Source organism: Anarhichas minor, unplaced genomic scaffold (assembly GCF_050575085.1).
Source record: "Anarhichas minor isolate MPS153535 unplaced genomic scaffold, ASM5057508v1 ptg000136l, whole genome shotgun sequence".
Lineage (NCBI taxonomy): Eukaryota > Metazoa > Chordata > Actinopteri > Perciformes > Anarhichadidae > Anarhichas > Anarhichas minor.
This window is the reverse complement of record NW_027466582.1, coordinates 18,202,939-18,218,201: the sequence shown is the minus strand read 5'-3', so window position 1 is coordinate 18,218,201 and position 15,263 is coordinate 18,202,939. Positions and strand designations below refer to the sequence as shown.

At 42.6% G+C, this 15,263-nt stretch overlaps 2 protein-coding genes across 3 annotated transcripts; both read left to right on the top strand.

Moving 5' to 3' along the window:
• Positions 1–210: 210 nt before the first annotated feature.
• Positions 211–3,727, top strand: LOC142942191 (alpha-1,6-mannosyl-glycoprotein 2-beta-N-acetylglucosaminyltransferase). The gene is made up of 2 exons (XM_076084419.1): positions 211–288; positions 413–3,727. Exon 2 carries the CDS (start codon positions 656–658, stop codon positions 1,913–1,915), a length of 1,260 nt encoding a protein of 419 aa, XP_075940534.1. The 5' UTR covers positions 211–288; positions 413–655; the 3' UTR covers positions 1,916–3,727.
• A 583-nt stretch (positions 3,728–4,310) lies between these two features.
• brox (BRO1 domain and CAAX motif containing) lies at positions 4,311–14,276 on the top strand. Of its 2 annotated transcripts, XM_076083661.1 has the most exons (13): positions 4,311–4,463; positions 4,967–5,086; positions 5,378–5,484; positions 6,727–6,823; positions 7,352–7,447; positions 7,569–7,641; positions 8,593–8,698; positions 9,025–9,114; positions 10,182–10,267; positions 10,420–10,501; positions 11,054–11,204; positions 11,531–11,690; positions 12,354–14,276. In XM_076083661.1, exons 2-13 carry the CDS (start codon positions 4,986–4,988, stop codon positions 12,435–12,437), a joined length of 1,233 nt encoding a protein of 410 aa, XP_075939776.1. In that variant the 5' UTR covers positions 4,311–4,463; positions 4,967–4,985; the 3' UTR covers positions 12,438–14,276. The 2 variants fall into 2 exon arrangements, with proteins under 2 accessions (XP_075939776.1, XP_075939777.1); XM_076083662.1 differs by lacking the exon at positions 4,311–4,463 and having other exon boundaries at positions 4,967–5,082.
• The last annotated feature ends 987 nt before the right edge of the window (positions 14,277–15,263 follow it).

Below are 15,263 nucleotides of genomic sequence, written 5' to 3'. Positions count from 1 at the left end.
TATTGACAAGAGGAGCATTGTTCCAGTGGTATTGACATAAAGTTAATTCTAACTTTCGATAAGAATATATTTCCCGACTGTTCAACTATTCAAATGTAGCTTGATTTACATGTCCTTCTCATATTACACGACGAGGGAGGACATTGATTCGTCGAGCGGGAGCTCCGGCTCTCTCCAGTTGGCTGGGTTGTACACGTCAGCAGTCAATAAGTTGGAACCAAGATGTATCACCGTCCCGTCATCCTCTTCCTGGTATGAAGAGCGTGTTGACACATAACACCTCGTTTGGTGAGTCAAATTAAGCTAGCTGCGGCACATAGCTTCCTTTTTTAACGCCACATTAGCACATATCTTGTATTTAATGCGCACCCACTCCGTTCGCTTTGTTTTACTTTGTTCTTCTTTCCAACAGGTGGAAAAAACAAGCGGCCCCAGCGACTGTTTGGCAAATGGCACGGGTTTCAAGTGCAGAGACGTGAGGAAGCAGCCATCAAAAACCAGTTTTGACGTGTGGTGTAAGACACGCGAAGCGCGACTGTTGTAACAGGAGTTGGAGCTTCGCCGCGCGAGGAAAACAAGTTTACAATGAGGGCGTGCGTGAGACAAGGTGACTGAATTTCTGTTGTCTTCCAAAAGTCCGGTTCACCGCGAGAAAATGAGGTTTCGGCTGCTCAAACGGAACCTGCTCGCGCTGTTGGGTGTTTCCTTTGTAGTCGTGACTCTCCTGCTTACACGCGTGTTATTAGTTTCTGATAATGACACGAGCGGACCCGATAGTAACGTCGTTCAGATAAATCAAGTCGTGCATTCTGGCGACACGCCGAAGTTCGACTTTGGTTCGCTTCCAGAGTTGACGAAGTCCGTTTACAATGCCAATTACAAGCAGTGCGTGCGCAACGCGGGTAAGTTCCCAGGGGAGCCTCGACTGGTGCTGGTTGTGCAGGTCCACAACCGGCCCGAATACCTCAGACTGCTCATAAGGTCGCTGGAGAAAGCCGCCGAGGTCCACAGCTTCCTCCTTATCTTTAGCCATGACTACTTTTCAGAGGAAATAAACGCCATTGTGCAAGGGATAACTTTCTGCAAAGTGCTGCAAATTTATTTCCCCTTCAGCACTCAGCTGTATCCCGTTGAGTTTCCTGGGAAGGATCCACGGGACTGCCCCCGGGACATATCCAATGTCAACGCTTTGAAAACAGGATGCCTCAACGCAGCGCACCCGGACTCCTACGGACACTACAGGGAGGCCTTCATCACTCAGACCAAACACCACTGGTGGTGGAAGCTGCACTTTGTGTGGGAGCGGGTGCAGGCGATGCAGGGCTACAGCGGCTTTGTGATCTTCCTGGAGGAGGACAACTACATCTTGCCGGACTTTTTCCATTACTATAAATCAATGATTGAGTTCAGGAAGAGCAGCTGCCCAGATTGTGACATGCTGGCGTTGGGCAACCACAATGGCCTGACTGATTTCAACAAGCTGTCCAACAAGGTGTCGACCACCGGGTGGATGTCCACGAAACACAACATAGGCATGGCCATCTCCAGGGAGGTGTACTACAAGCTGATGGGCTGCAACAACGAGTACTGCACCTACGATGACTACAACTGGGACTGGACCCTGCAGCACCTCTCGGGAACCTGCATATCGAAGCCCGTCAAAGTGCTGGCAGCCCAGGGCTCCAGGGTTCTCCACACGGGAGACTGCGGCCTCCACCAGAAGGAGAACTGCCGGCCGGAGTGGGCCTCGCAGAAGGTGGAGGAGGGCCTCCTCGCGGCCAAGGACGGCCTCTTTCCTCCGTCTCTCGTGCTCAGCGGCGCGGAAGCGGTGGAGCACAAGGTGCACATGAAGAACGGAGGGTGGGGGGACGTTCGAGACCACATTCTATGCAATAACTACGCCAAACGTCTTTGAGCTGTGACTTTTCCCTGAGCAACGTGGGTAAAATGCTCATTGTTGTTCTGCAGATGTGCCATTCATACGTAACACTTCAGGGTTTCAGGGGCTGCGGCGGGTGTGCTAATATTCTGCTTCCGACTCGGTCTTCCAAGAATCAGGACCAAAACCCACGTCCAAGAGGGCTGCATATACACAGCTGGACTTCAACTTAGTTTTTTAAGTATTTTATTTTGAATCACCAAAGCTGCACAGTTGCCAAAGACTCCCTTGATATTTGTGTTGTGTTAATAATGCAAGCTCGGTCAGGCTGTTCAGTTTCATGTCACCTGGTCTGTTTATCTCTGGGTGTCTTACGAGCCAAACAATTAGATTAGATTTATTGCACAATGATGGGAAATAAGAGTAAACTATCAGAATGCCCACAAACGCATGCAATTATTTTTTTGTGCAAATGATTTCATTGACTGGCAACATTGCACAGGATGCTGTTTATTTACAAGAAGATCAATGCGTTGGGGATGTGTGAGAATGACTTGCATTGATTTTATGAACTGCAATGCATTTTACGTGTGCTTTTTATGGTGCGATTTTTAAGTGCAACAACAAAAGGGCACATGCACACGGTGTACTGTACAGACTTAAGAGTTTAACACATGTATGACAATCTTAAATAGAAGGGGGAACTTTTACTTTATGCAGGAACCGTCTCTCTGGAGTTTACCGCTGACTTTTATTATTTGCTGCACACGATGAGATTTGTGTTACTGAATGTAACCTTCACCATAACCAGGGGTCTTTTCTGTTGAGCTGATGTCAGCTGACACCACTTAATCAGTCTGCTACTCCCCACCTGTATCGACCCCTGGTTTGCAACAAGAGAGCTGGCTTGATGTTGATTTTTTTTTCTTCTTCTTCTTTTGATTGTGAATCTATATTTGCATTCTGATAAGTGAAAAGTGACCCTTTGGAGTCTCGTTCGAGGTCTTTCGCTCTGCAAACATCGGGTTTATCTGTGATTCTGCATTTCTGTGATTGCACCTTCTTTGTTAGAATTTTATTTTGAGATATAAACATCCACATGAGAGCAGAATGAATTGGATTGGGATTCTATAAAAAGCTGTTTTTTGGGGGGCATTCATTCAATAGTTGGTGAAACTGAAAAAAAATGGCCTCTTTACAGTGTAAAACTGAGAAAATGAGCACAAGCATATTGATGCCATTATTGCCTTAAATCTGACCAAAAGTGCCTTTTTACTTTGTGCCTCAACTTGTATAATGTGTGCATTTATCAGTGCTGGGGACTAGTGAAAATATATATATATATATATATATATATTTTTTTTTTTTTGGGGCCGTCTTTCTTGTGAGGTGTGAATGTGATGTGAATGGTGTCAAAAAAAAACTTCATTGTACAATTAGGATAAATAATTGCATCACTTTGGAAAGATGTGATCAGATAAGTGGTTTAATCTGATATTGGTGCACCTCATGGTGCCTTGTGGAGATTCCTGGTAAAGAAATATGAAGTGAATGACAATGAACTTAGTAAATCTTTTACTTTATGTTGAAAAGCACAATCACTTCTTGAATAACACGGCAAAGATGGCCTAATACACCAAGGCATATTTTGTACAGATGACTTTCCCCGACGGTGTGTCTGTGGGGTGTGTGTATTTGGGTTTTATGATTCTTTAATTGGTTGAAAATGAGACCAACTTTTTTTTTTTCTAGCGTGTTTCCTTTTCTTTCTGATAATCACTTGAAATAGCTGTTCATTGTTCACGCAATGTTTGCCTAATGGGGAAAAAATAAAAGGCTGAATTTTCATTGTTTTTCTCATCGTGGATAAAAAAGGTGACACTTTATTTTACAGGTCCCATTTTTAAAAATAATGTAAATATTAACTTGTATCAAACTGTAAATTCCTATGGAGGTTTCCTGGGAACTACAAATTCAAATTGAGACCGTGTTCAAAGGGGTACACTCCTAGTTCATTCCATCGTCTATCTTAAGGGCAGGAGGTTTACTGAGAATACAAAAATGTAAAAATATGTCTACAGACAAGCATACAATTTGCATGTCTGTCAGTTTCTTTAGTTATCCCTTATTTTAGCAGTTCAGTCAAAGAAATTATTCTGAAAGTCAACAGCTATATATGAACCCAACAAACTAAACATTACCTATAGTTAATGGGCTATGAAATTAGTTATTACCAGGAACAGTTTGAGGAAGTTACAGGACCGGTCAAATAAAGCATCATCAAGACAACTAGTTAGACAAAAGGCTAATTCCAGTCGGAATATCAGTGAGTGATGTGACGGCTGTTAAAAGTAGTCGCATCATGGCATGTTTAAGGTCTTTTGAGCTGCTGAACCCTGAACAAAAGAGAAGCTGATCACAGATCTGTGGTATTTTCCGGACACACGTCATATGACTGAACGCTGTGCTTTCATTGGCCAGCTTCCTTTCCCGTGTTTATTTCCGGAAGTAAGTTGTTGTCAGTGTCAGACTTTCCATAAGGACTATTTGCTTAAACCTCAAATCTACCGCACCGGAACCACAGGTAAACAGCAAACGTCTACTTTATTTAAACTAATTAAATTTTTGTTTTTCGTGAAGTACAACTAGTCAGTTGTCACATCGATTCAATTCGTCATGTTTACGTTTCCACAATGATGTAGCCAGTGTTAGCCGTTAGCTGTTGCTTACGTAATAGACGTTTGTTTACAACAGACGGACAATTAATTGTCAAAAACACCATTTGTAGCAACTAAAAGTAACGTCAGAGTCTTAGTATCCTTTGTTTCAGCTAGGTAACTTTGGGAAGGGTCAGCTAGTGCCTCGTGAGAGTGCTAATACAGCCGCTAGCGAGTTGTAGCGATAAGATGACGTTAGCTAAGACGACACACAAGCTAGCTAATGCTGCCTACTTAATAAACAATTCACTAAAATGTATTAACTTTCAGGGAGGCCATCCATTCCGCTGTATGCAAAAATGTGTTACTACCGGAAGTACAACTCATTCATTAACCGCTTGTCGTCCTGTGTTTTTCAACCTTTCTTAAGGTGTGTCCACGTCCACAGGATGGCACATTGGTTTCACAGAAACCCACTGAAGGCAACAGCGCCCGTGTCCTTTAATTACTATGGAGTGGCAGGGAGCCCCGCTGCCAATAAGATATGCAAGTACGTCTTATCTCCATTTAATATGTCGGGAACAGTGTTGTCAAATTAGACTGTGACTGTGCCCATGATCGCGGACAGAAATGCTGTAGTGTAATTCTTTGGTCTTGTCACCTTACACTCTACCGATGATGTAATGTCCTATGGCATGCTACTGTTACTGCCATTTGATCACAGTCACCACTGTGGCCTTACAACAGGGCAGTGCCTTGGTGGATATGATTACACTTGAGTGCCTAATGATCAGCATATTTTTAGAGCATCAATTGATCGCTACATGTTTGACACATTCAGTGACCTGAGGACAAACAGGGCGAGACTGCTGGAGATGTTCACTGATGTCACCTGCAACCCCGAGATGATGAAAAATGCCACTGATGCATACTTCTCCCTCCTCCAAGGTGTGTTTACACTCCCAAACAAATCGATCATATCTATTCTTCTCTATGTCTTGTTTGGGTGTCAACCCCTTAAAATGCAATGTTGCCTGCCAATGCAAACTCTTGCTGTCATGTCACACATAGTGTAAGTCAACATAACTTTACTTTAATTCTGGTAGAGATCCCAAAGTTCACCCAAGATACCAGTTCAATCAGGAGAGACAAGTGAATGATTAGTAGTTAACATTTATTATGACAGATGATGCGTTAATGAGTTACACAGAAATTATTTGGCGTGGAGTCCAGACACTGGTGGTGATGGTGGCTGATGAGGATGATAGAATGATGAGTTGATGAATCTGCGAAGATTGGGTCGAGATGGGGAGGTGGAGGGATGCGTAACAGCAGCTTGAACGAACTGAAGGTAGAGAGACAATCATATTTAAAGAAAGACAGCAGCAAGATGATAGACTAACAATGTCGTTGTGCTATTGGATAGAGAGACCAGCTGATCTAGACAGCTGATATGATTGACAGCCCCGAACCATAACAGCAAGGAAATAATGAGCCTGCATGAGGAGTGATGGCAGATGTATGGTAGATAAGCTATGGGCTTAGGCATGCGAGAGTATAGTCTTCCTGACTGAACTTCTGCTAGAGCTTCATATGGGACAGCCTTAATTGGAAAAAAGTACATTTGTGTTATGTCCATTTAATTGAACGGTATCGGTGCTTATGATGCTGTCAGACGGAGTGGAATAAGGATTTTCCAACTTTTAAGGTACTTAAGTGGAAATTAAAGGGGAAAACTAGATGTTAAAGGATTAAAAGCTAACACTTTGCACAGTTAATGTTCAAGGTCTTGGCATGTTATTCCCTGAAAACACTAGTTGTTAATTATTATAAATTGTGTTTCTGTGTTTGCCTTCTATTATTACCTTTCGCGGGCAGACACCTTAATAAGTTCAATTTAGTTTTTAGCAAGATTGTTTGAACTTTCTTGTAAGACGACTTTGAGTCGATTGCCTGCATACATCGTTTGTTTTTAAGTTTGAAAGAAGTGTTTTTTACGAAGCCTTAAAGCCTGTAAGTGTCTAGACTGGGGGGGTTAGCCAGTCGTGGGTTGTAGTCATTCAGTCACACAATACAGCAGTGTTGTTGCAGACACACCTGGCGGAGACCTTTCAGGATTTTTCTTTCATTTGGCTTTACACCTAACCAACTGCTTCTGTTCTTTTAAAATACTGGTTTATGATACAATAGGCTTTATCTCATCCTTGGATGGAACTACTCAGGAGAACAAGATGAGGTTCATCCAGAACTTCAAGTGGACTGACACCTTACAAGGAAACACACCAAGGTAAAAACCAAGTTATTACTCCCCGTCTCACTTCATGTAGTGTTCACGGTCGCATGGTGTTGGTGAGTGGATGGGTTGCAGTTTTAAAGAGGGGCAAAGTAAACAGTTTGATGTGCTTTCCAGGAGGCCTTAACCACTTCTTTGAAAGAGTATTTAGTCATATTTGAATTAAAGAGTGCTGCAAGTATTAAGCACTCCTGAATGAGGAGTTCTAGTAAGAGCCGGTTAGTAGAAACGTGAAGAAACTTTCCAAAACGCAGTCTATTATTTTCATTCTTACTCATGACTTGAGTGACATTCCAGTGAACACACCGATAAACATCTGACATCAGTGCTATCTCCTGCCTCACTGGGTCTAACCCTGTGTGAAGGTCCTCACAGCAATGAAGACTACCCAGCTCTGGTCTAGCTCATTACATTTTTACCACAAAGGCTCATATGACATACACAAGGGCTCATATTTAATTTTGTGTGCTTGTGCCTACACCAGCCTGTATAACCCACCGTCTCTCCATGCTCTCCTCCCAGTGCCCAGCAGGATGCGGTCTTTGAACTGGTCTCCATGGCCTTCAACGTAGCCCTCTGGTACACCAAGTTTGCCTCGAGACTAGCAGGGAAAGAAAAGTATGTGCTATTAGTTGTTGTCTGTATTGTTGCACTCATTTCTGTGAAATCAGTCGTATATTGAATAATGCTTTGTTACTATGTTGAATATTTGCTGCTGTCATGTTTTCCTGTTCTATAGCGTGACGGAGGCTGAGGCGAAAGAAGTTCACCGGAGCCTGAAAAGTGCTGCTGGTATATTCAAAACCCTCAAGGTGAGGTGCATCTACAGACAAGTCAAGTCTCCCCAAAGACCCGTTCCTACTGGACACAAAACCCGTTAACATCCACTAACATCTGGCTGTTGCCAATAGTGGGAAAGGTCACAATCGGTTTTCTTTCCGGCGATAAATGACTCTGCAGTAGTCGCAGGTATTAATCGTCTTCACCACCGATCGGCAGCGATGGAAACACGACATCCTGATGCTGTGCTATGTGATGCGTTTAAGTTAATATATAATAAATAAAATAAACAGGGATCAGGACAAATATTATAATTTATTAACATGCAATTAATGAGCTCTCCTTAAAACCACCAGACTCCAGTCAGCCAGCAGTAGTGTTACCTCGCTGAGCATCGAAACTCTGCAGTAACTAAATAAAACTCATCAAACCCGTCTTTGTTAGTCTTTCCACTGTTTCAACAATCACCAACTCTTGTTTGGTAGAAATAAACCTTTAATTCACTGAGTTAGGTGTGAAAAGAGGCGCCAGTTATTGTGCACGTCAAAGCTAACAGACTCCATCGACAGAAACAGGAATTGTACCTCGCTGATCGTTGTAAAACACACCACATTAGATAGAAACTCTTTCCACTGTTCCAACAATCACCAACTCTGGATTGTGGGTTTGAAAAAGAGAGACTGAAAACAAAAGAAGTAACCAATGTAACATTTTCCCTGTTTACTAACCCTGTTTTGCCGCTCATCTACTGGTAACTTGTACCTCCATGATGGGAGTCTATCGCCTATTTTTAGCGGGTTTTCCTTTGTTTATAAAACCTGCATATATGTGCAAATTTTGGCAGAAAAAGGTTATTATTAGTAGAAGTTATCATGGAGCTGTGGGACCTGGATGTTTTGGTGCTGTGATTGCAATTTACCCCCAGTCTTACTCTATATGTAATATATTGTAATATATCAAATTCTCTGGCATGTTTGCTTCAGGAGGTCCACATCCCTCGCCTCATCACCCCAGCCGAAAAGGGCCGAGACCTGGAGCCTCGAGCGATGGATGCATACATCATCCAGTGCCAAGCAGAGGCGCAAGAAGGTAAAGATTACTACAACAATGTGGCATGATGGTGGCAGTCTTTGTGTACTCTAAACTTTACATCTAACGTCAAGACGGAAGCGTGATCCTAAACATTCTATCATAACCTGAAACAATACAATCAGAAGATTAATGCTTGTACGAAGTAACAAAATATTTCTAAAACAAAATCATTCTTAGGCTGGGTGAGGTATAGGAACTCTAACCTGTGCCTTGTTTTACTTTAAATTAAAATAATATGACACCGATGATTCCTAATCGTATCCAAATTGTATTAACTTGTATCCAAATTGTGGTTCTTTACCATCTACTTCTATTTCTTACAGTGACGATTGCCAGAGCAATTGAGCTGAAGCACAACGCCACTCTCATCGCAGCGTTGGCGTTTGAGACGGCGAACTTCTATCAAAAAGCTGGTCGGTATTGCAGCGCTCTTAAATGTTGTCAATTATGTCTCTTACTGTACTACGTTAACCTGCGTGTTGCGATGGCGCTGAAGTTGTGGTGATTTAGCAGGAAGCCTAACTGACTGTCCAGCACCGTGAATCCTCTCACAGTAGCCTTTCTGACCCGTTAGCAGAATGTTGTAACGTCTTGGGACGGAAAGGCTGAAGCAGGTAAAACAGTCCGAGGAACCGACAGGCGGCAACACCCGGGTCTAAAGAGCGAAGCCCGAGGAGAAGTGTCTTCAACCTGCGTTCTCTCTATTGGCCATCAGAGGGGGACTCCTCTTGTTGCAAAAAGAGGTGTGATTGTATAGAGGTCTATGAGAAAATGACCCTTCCTCCCTCCACATTTATTACCTCAGTAAACATGAGGTTAGTGTCTCAATGGACAGTCTATGGCCACAGAGCGTAGATCTCTGGGTAACTCTGCACTGAAATGATTCACTACTCTTGATATTTCCCGTAGACTGATATTTTAACGGAAGAAAGAAGGATATCTGTGAGCTGTGATTGGTTCTTCGTTGTCACATGATATGCGGTGCAGCTTTCCAAAACTTGAACAATTTTATTTTTTTTTATCTTGGAGGGCAGCCGCCACGCCCTCTGAAAAACAGGAGCTTGTGAACGCTTGTGAGCCGCGGCGGTGGCGTTGACGACAATGGCTTTGAGAGTGCAACAAAAACACAACAGGGCATGTGAACACCCCTTTATTTCACTAGAGTATCTAATGTTACCCTGTCACAGGGAGCAGTGAGAACATGATCAGCTGTGACATTGTAATAATATATAATAGAATATATCTGGTGTCAGGGCTCACTCAATAAATACAATTATAATATATATATTTTTTCATGTTACCTTTATTATCACTGGACAGACAGGAGATTTGCTTTTAAGTATATGTGGGTGACAAACAAACAATCTACAGAGGTCCTATGGTAATCACATGAAACGTATATCAGGTGAGTCACAGAGACGGTGCTAAAGCCATAACCATTCTGCAGCAGGCTATTAAAGGTCCGTATCTCTGTCCGCAGACCACACGTTGAACACCTTGGAGCCAGAGTGCAGTGGCAAATGGAGGAAGTACTTTCAGCTGAAGCAGCACTTTTACATGGCTTATGTAAGCATATCCTAATGCAGTTCACCGTACTTTTGTTCATGTAAAGGAACCTAACTGAGCAAACGTGCCTTTGATGGAACCCACTCTTCATCACAAAAGACAGGAGAAAGCAGGCTCCCAATTCCACGTCTTACTGTTAACTGTGTTTACAGGCGTACTGCTACCATGGACAGACGCTGCTGGCCAGTGACAAGTGCGGTGAGGCTATACGATCTCTCCAGGAGGCGGAAAAGTGTACGTATATCTGTGATTTAGCATCTGTTTCATCTTGTGTTGCACCTAAAAATGTTTATTTTACACATATTAATGTATTTGTACATGTATTTAGTGTATCCCTTCATGACGTTACCGTCATCCAGTATTTCTGCGTGAAGCACAGGTTTTATGTTTTTCATTGTTGGCCATTTATCTGTGGAAAGGACGTTATTTTTCTTTGGCATGATTTTTATACACTCATTGTGTCACAATGTCAGCTACGGTTCATGGGACGTATTCACAGTACACTATCTACAGTATGTAATCATGAATGCATGTATTGTTTGTTCAATTTGTCTTGGTTATGTCCGGTATGCAGACTGTTAGGTCTTAGAGAACACATTATCTGCTCACTTGGGTTCAGTAACATGTAGTTGAAGCATGATGTATTTTTTGCATATATGTCGTTACACAGGTGTTTCCTGTGTGTCTGTTTCCTGCGTGTTGAAATGAAGAGTCCACATTTCTTCCCCCCCTTGCCGCACACTGTCTCCATTCCTTTTGTGTTTACGTGAAGTCGTCTCTGTTTAGGTTACTCGCATGCCGAGGCGCTGTGTAAAGAGTACCGTCAGACCAAAGGGCCCGGCACCACGGCCAAACCATCGGAGCAGCTGTTCTTCCTCAAACTGGGCGGTCTCATTAAGAACACACTGGAGAAGTGCCAGAGAGAAAATGGCTTCATGTGAGTGAGTCGGGGCGGACACGCATGCGCGCATGCACACGGACTCATTTACTGTATACGTTGTTGTTGTTCTTACGTGGAAACCTCTACAAACTGTAATGTTTTAATGGAAGCATTTTGGGGCGGAGCATTTATTAATGGTGCACAGAGCATTTTATACCAAAGTTAACAGTTTTTAGTTGCATATACATATTGTATGTCCCCCAGTTGTTACATTTGTGGTGGCTTAACGGGTCTAGCTGCAACACTAAAGCCTCTGTGATATCTGATCCAAACTATGAAGAAATGTCCCGTCTTCAATCGTAACTTTGGACACATTTCCTCAGATACTTCCACAAGGTCCCAGTTGAGGCGCCCCAGCTGGAGTTGAAGGCGAGTTACGGCCTGGCTGAGCCGATCCCCTTCGAGCTGCCACCCCTCAGTGAGCAGTGCTCTTCTGAAGTCTATGCCACCTTTGACCTGACCAAGGGAGCCAAAAATGACAAGGTACTACGGCTCACCTCAGAGTTTATCGCAACATAGGCTGGATGACAGTACGCACAAACACTTAATGAAGTCTTTGTTCTGAGGAAAACCTATTTATGAATATATAGATATAGATATATATCTATCTATCTCTAGTTGCAGCACCACGTCCGTCTCCGCCTTGTTTACAGCTGCTTCCCCATGAGATCACGTGAGAGAAATGCAACCCCATTTCAAAATCGGTCCGGATTTTAATAGTCCTGTAGTCTGAGGCCTGCTTTAGGAATCGCCCATGTCCACATTTGATGTATTTTTCGTAACGTCGGGAATTTGATTTCCGGGCAAAATAAAGAGAATGTGGCGTGAACCTCACGTTCACGTGTGCGTTGTTGAGAAAATAGACTTGCCGCATGTAGCGCTTCGAGTCGGGGTTACGCCCGGGAGACGCGCCATAGACTCGAGCCTGCATGTAGCCGGTGCAGACGTCTGCACAGTTTAAAATGAGATTGTATCTAAAAGAAAAGCGCCGCTTGCTGTCTAGACAGCGGAGTTAGACATTTGCGGTTTGTATTTATTCAATGCACCTCTCTAGCTTGCAAGTGTGTGTGTGTGTGTGTGTGTGTGTGTGTGTGTGTTCAAGGCTGTGTTGCTTCACATTTGTGTTGTTGTTGTTCTTAACTCCAGGCCAAGCCCAAGGAGGAGGAGGTGAAACCAGTGAAGGAGCCAGATCTGAAGCCTCAGAAGGACACGGGCTGTGTCCTCTCCTAAACCATCCACTTGTCAGCCCTCATGCTTCAGTACCATCTATTGTAATGATGGCATCCATACTTATTTTCATGTAAACCCTCCATAGGGAAAAAATGTATATATTCTTTTTCATTCGTGGTGTTTTACGCTCCTGCTGAAACGTGCGTAGTGCATTTGGGTGTGACAGCCGTTGTCCTTGCATTCGAAGCCAGAGCCTTAACTGCTCACAGCTGCTCGTAAAGCAAACCCTAAAACAGTTTAGAAAAGACGGGAAGCTCTTAAGTAATTCACTGTCAGCTTAAATGCTAACTTCAAACGAAGGTCTTTACATGAGGGAATTTCTAAAGTACAACAATTCTAAATGAGCCTTATTGGTGAAGCAGTCTTATTAATGGTGCCTTTGGCTACAGAGTTAACCTGCTCACTGCAGCCTCTTACAGAAGATGGGTTGTAACCTTTTCTTCGGCACTGGAGCACTCTGGCCTGGTTATAGACGACTCACATAATGGAAACTGGCCTGTTAAACATGCTGGAAGAAATGCCCTCAGGACATGGATCTACACAGAAAAGATGCAGCAGAACAGAAAATATCTCCCCACTACATAGAATATGATCCAACCATCCACAATGAGCAACTGCAGGAGATTGCATTCCCACAGCCGGCCTGTATGATCTGCGTGCATTTCAAGCCGATATTAAAACACACTCGTGATAATCAACAGGGTTGAAATGTAAATCAGTAGTGGACGGACAAAAAAAAAAACGAACAAAACCGCATGTGTCCTCACTGGGCATATTTGGTTTGTTTTAGCTGTTGCAGTTTACAATCAGTACTTTATTTAGATCACATGACGTATATATACAGTTCTTTTTACACATGACAGCGGTTTTCTCTGTGTTTTTTTTTTACTTCTACTATTCATACAGGAAAAGTTTTATTACTGGATGAATCATTCTTTATCATGCTTAGGGATTCTTTATTTATCCCCAATATTAGTAGTTTAATTTATTTCTATTATGTAATATTTTAGTTGAAAATACTTACGACAGCATATACAATCCTGTGTGGCTTATGTTTTCGGTGTTGATTTTCATTTCTTATGTTTCAGTGGCTGCACCACTGATGCATATATATATATATATATATATATATATATATATATATATATATATATATATATATATATATATATATATAATGGTGAAATGCTTACTCTTGTGCAGTGTTCAGTTGCTGAGAGAGTGCTGTCGTCGACAGTTGACACAGTGTACGTAGTGTGTACCGTACATCTGTGGAGTGTGTTCCCCTTCCTTAAAGACAGAGATCGGGGCATGAGCGGTATCAGATCGTGTCTGAAGTTATCTTATGTGCTGCTGCCTTACAGAAGTCAAACACTCTCCCACAGTTAAAGCGTGACTATCGATGGCTGAAAAACTTTGTAAAAACTCTAATATACTGCTCACATGAACTCGTTTGTGCCCCGACAAGTATAATAGCTCACCTGAGCTAGACTCTAACGGTAGTGAAGATCAAAATCAAGCGGTGTCACACTAAATTTCATTATAGCACATGGTAACGCCGTTGCACTTTATATCCAGCTGTGCGGCGAAGTTCAGTGTGGATCGGATGGAAACATCATGGCTAAGGCATGTAACCAATGTTCATTACACCTGGAACAGCAGGTTTAGAGTTGTAGAAGTAAGACCAACGCTAGTCCTTTGTTCTTTTCAAGGTTTATTTAAAGGGTGTGTCAGATCACCATTACAGTGTACACTCTCCTGTAGCTCATTATTCCTCCTCCAGCAGTGTCCGTCATGTAAAATGTATTTCTAACGGTATTAAATCATCCATACAAAGTCCATTCTTCCACGTCTTGTGCTCGTGTATGTCACCATGATTTAAGCGTCATCTCTTTTTTCTTGCACAAGGATTTAATGAAGGAACAAAACCTACAAAACGTATAAATGCTGGTTGTATATTCTTTTTCTGTATTGTCCAACTGGAATTAATATTACGCCAAAGGGAAATAGTACACTATTATATGGAATTTTGTGAATATGCTAACAATATCTCATTTATGTATTAACATTATGCTATCATAATAACCTTTTACTTTGTATTTAATAATCATATTATACACATTTACACTAATTACTCATCGAGGTTCAGGATAGTGCACCTTCAGTGGAAGCCTCCGCCTCTGAAAAGTGAAGACAAAGCTGAAGTTCCTTAAACGTGCATTCTCGCTAATGTCCACCAGGGGGCGACTTTATACTCTGATTGTATAGAAGTCTATGAGAAAATGACTCTACTTCTCTCTTGATTTATTCCCTCAGTAAACATTGGAAACATGAGTTTATGGTCTCAATCTCTAGTTTCAAGTCTTCTTCAATACAGCATGATGTTCATTTAGTAGATTATGGTCCATTTAGAGTCAAATAGACGCAGAGTATGCTGTGGGGCGGGGCTACCTTGTGATTGACAGGTCGCTACCACGGCTTTGTCCGGTCTGAAAGTTGTCCATATTTTGTCTTACAACTTTAACCCTTTCACAGAGTGTTTTTAGTCAGTGAAAGTTAATTGTAACATTTTTGGTAGCCTAAAATGATCTTGTTCGGCGTTCGGTTGTGCTCATGTCGCTTCTGGTTGCAGAAAATCAAGATGGCGACGACACAAATGCGGAACTTCCATCCATCCATTTTCCTCCGCTTATCCGGGGTCGGGTCGCGGTGGCAGCAGGTCAAGCAGGCCGACCCAGACCTCCCTCTCACCGGCAACATGTTCCAGCTCATTCTGGGGGATCCTGAGGCGTTCCCAGGCCAGCTGGGAGATATAATCCCTCCAGC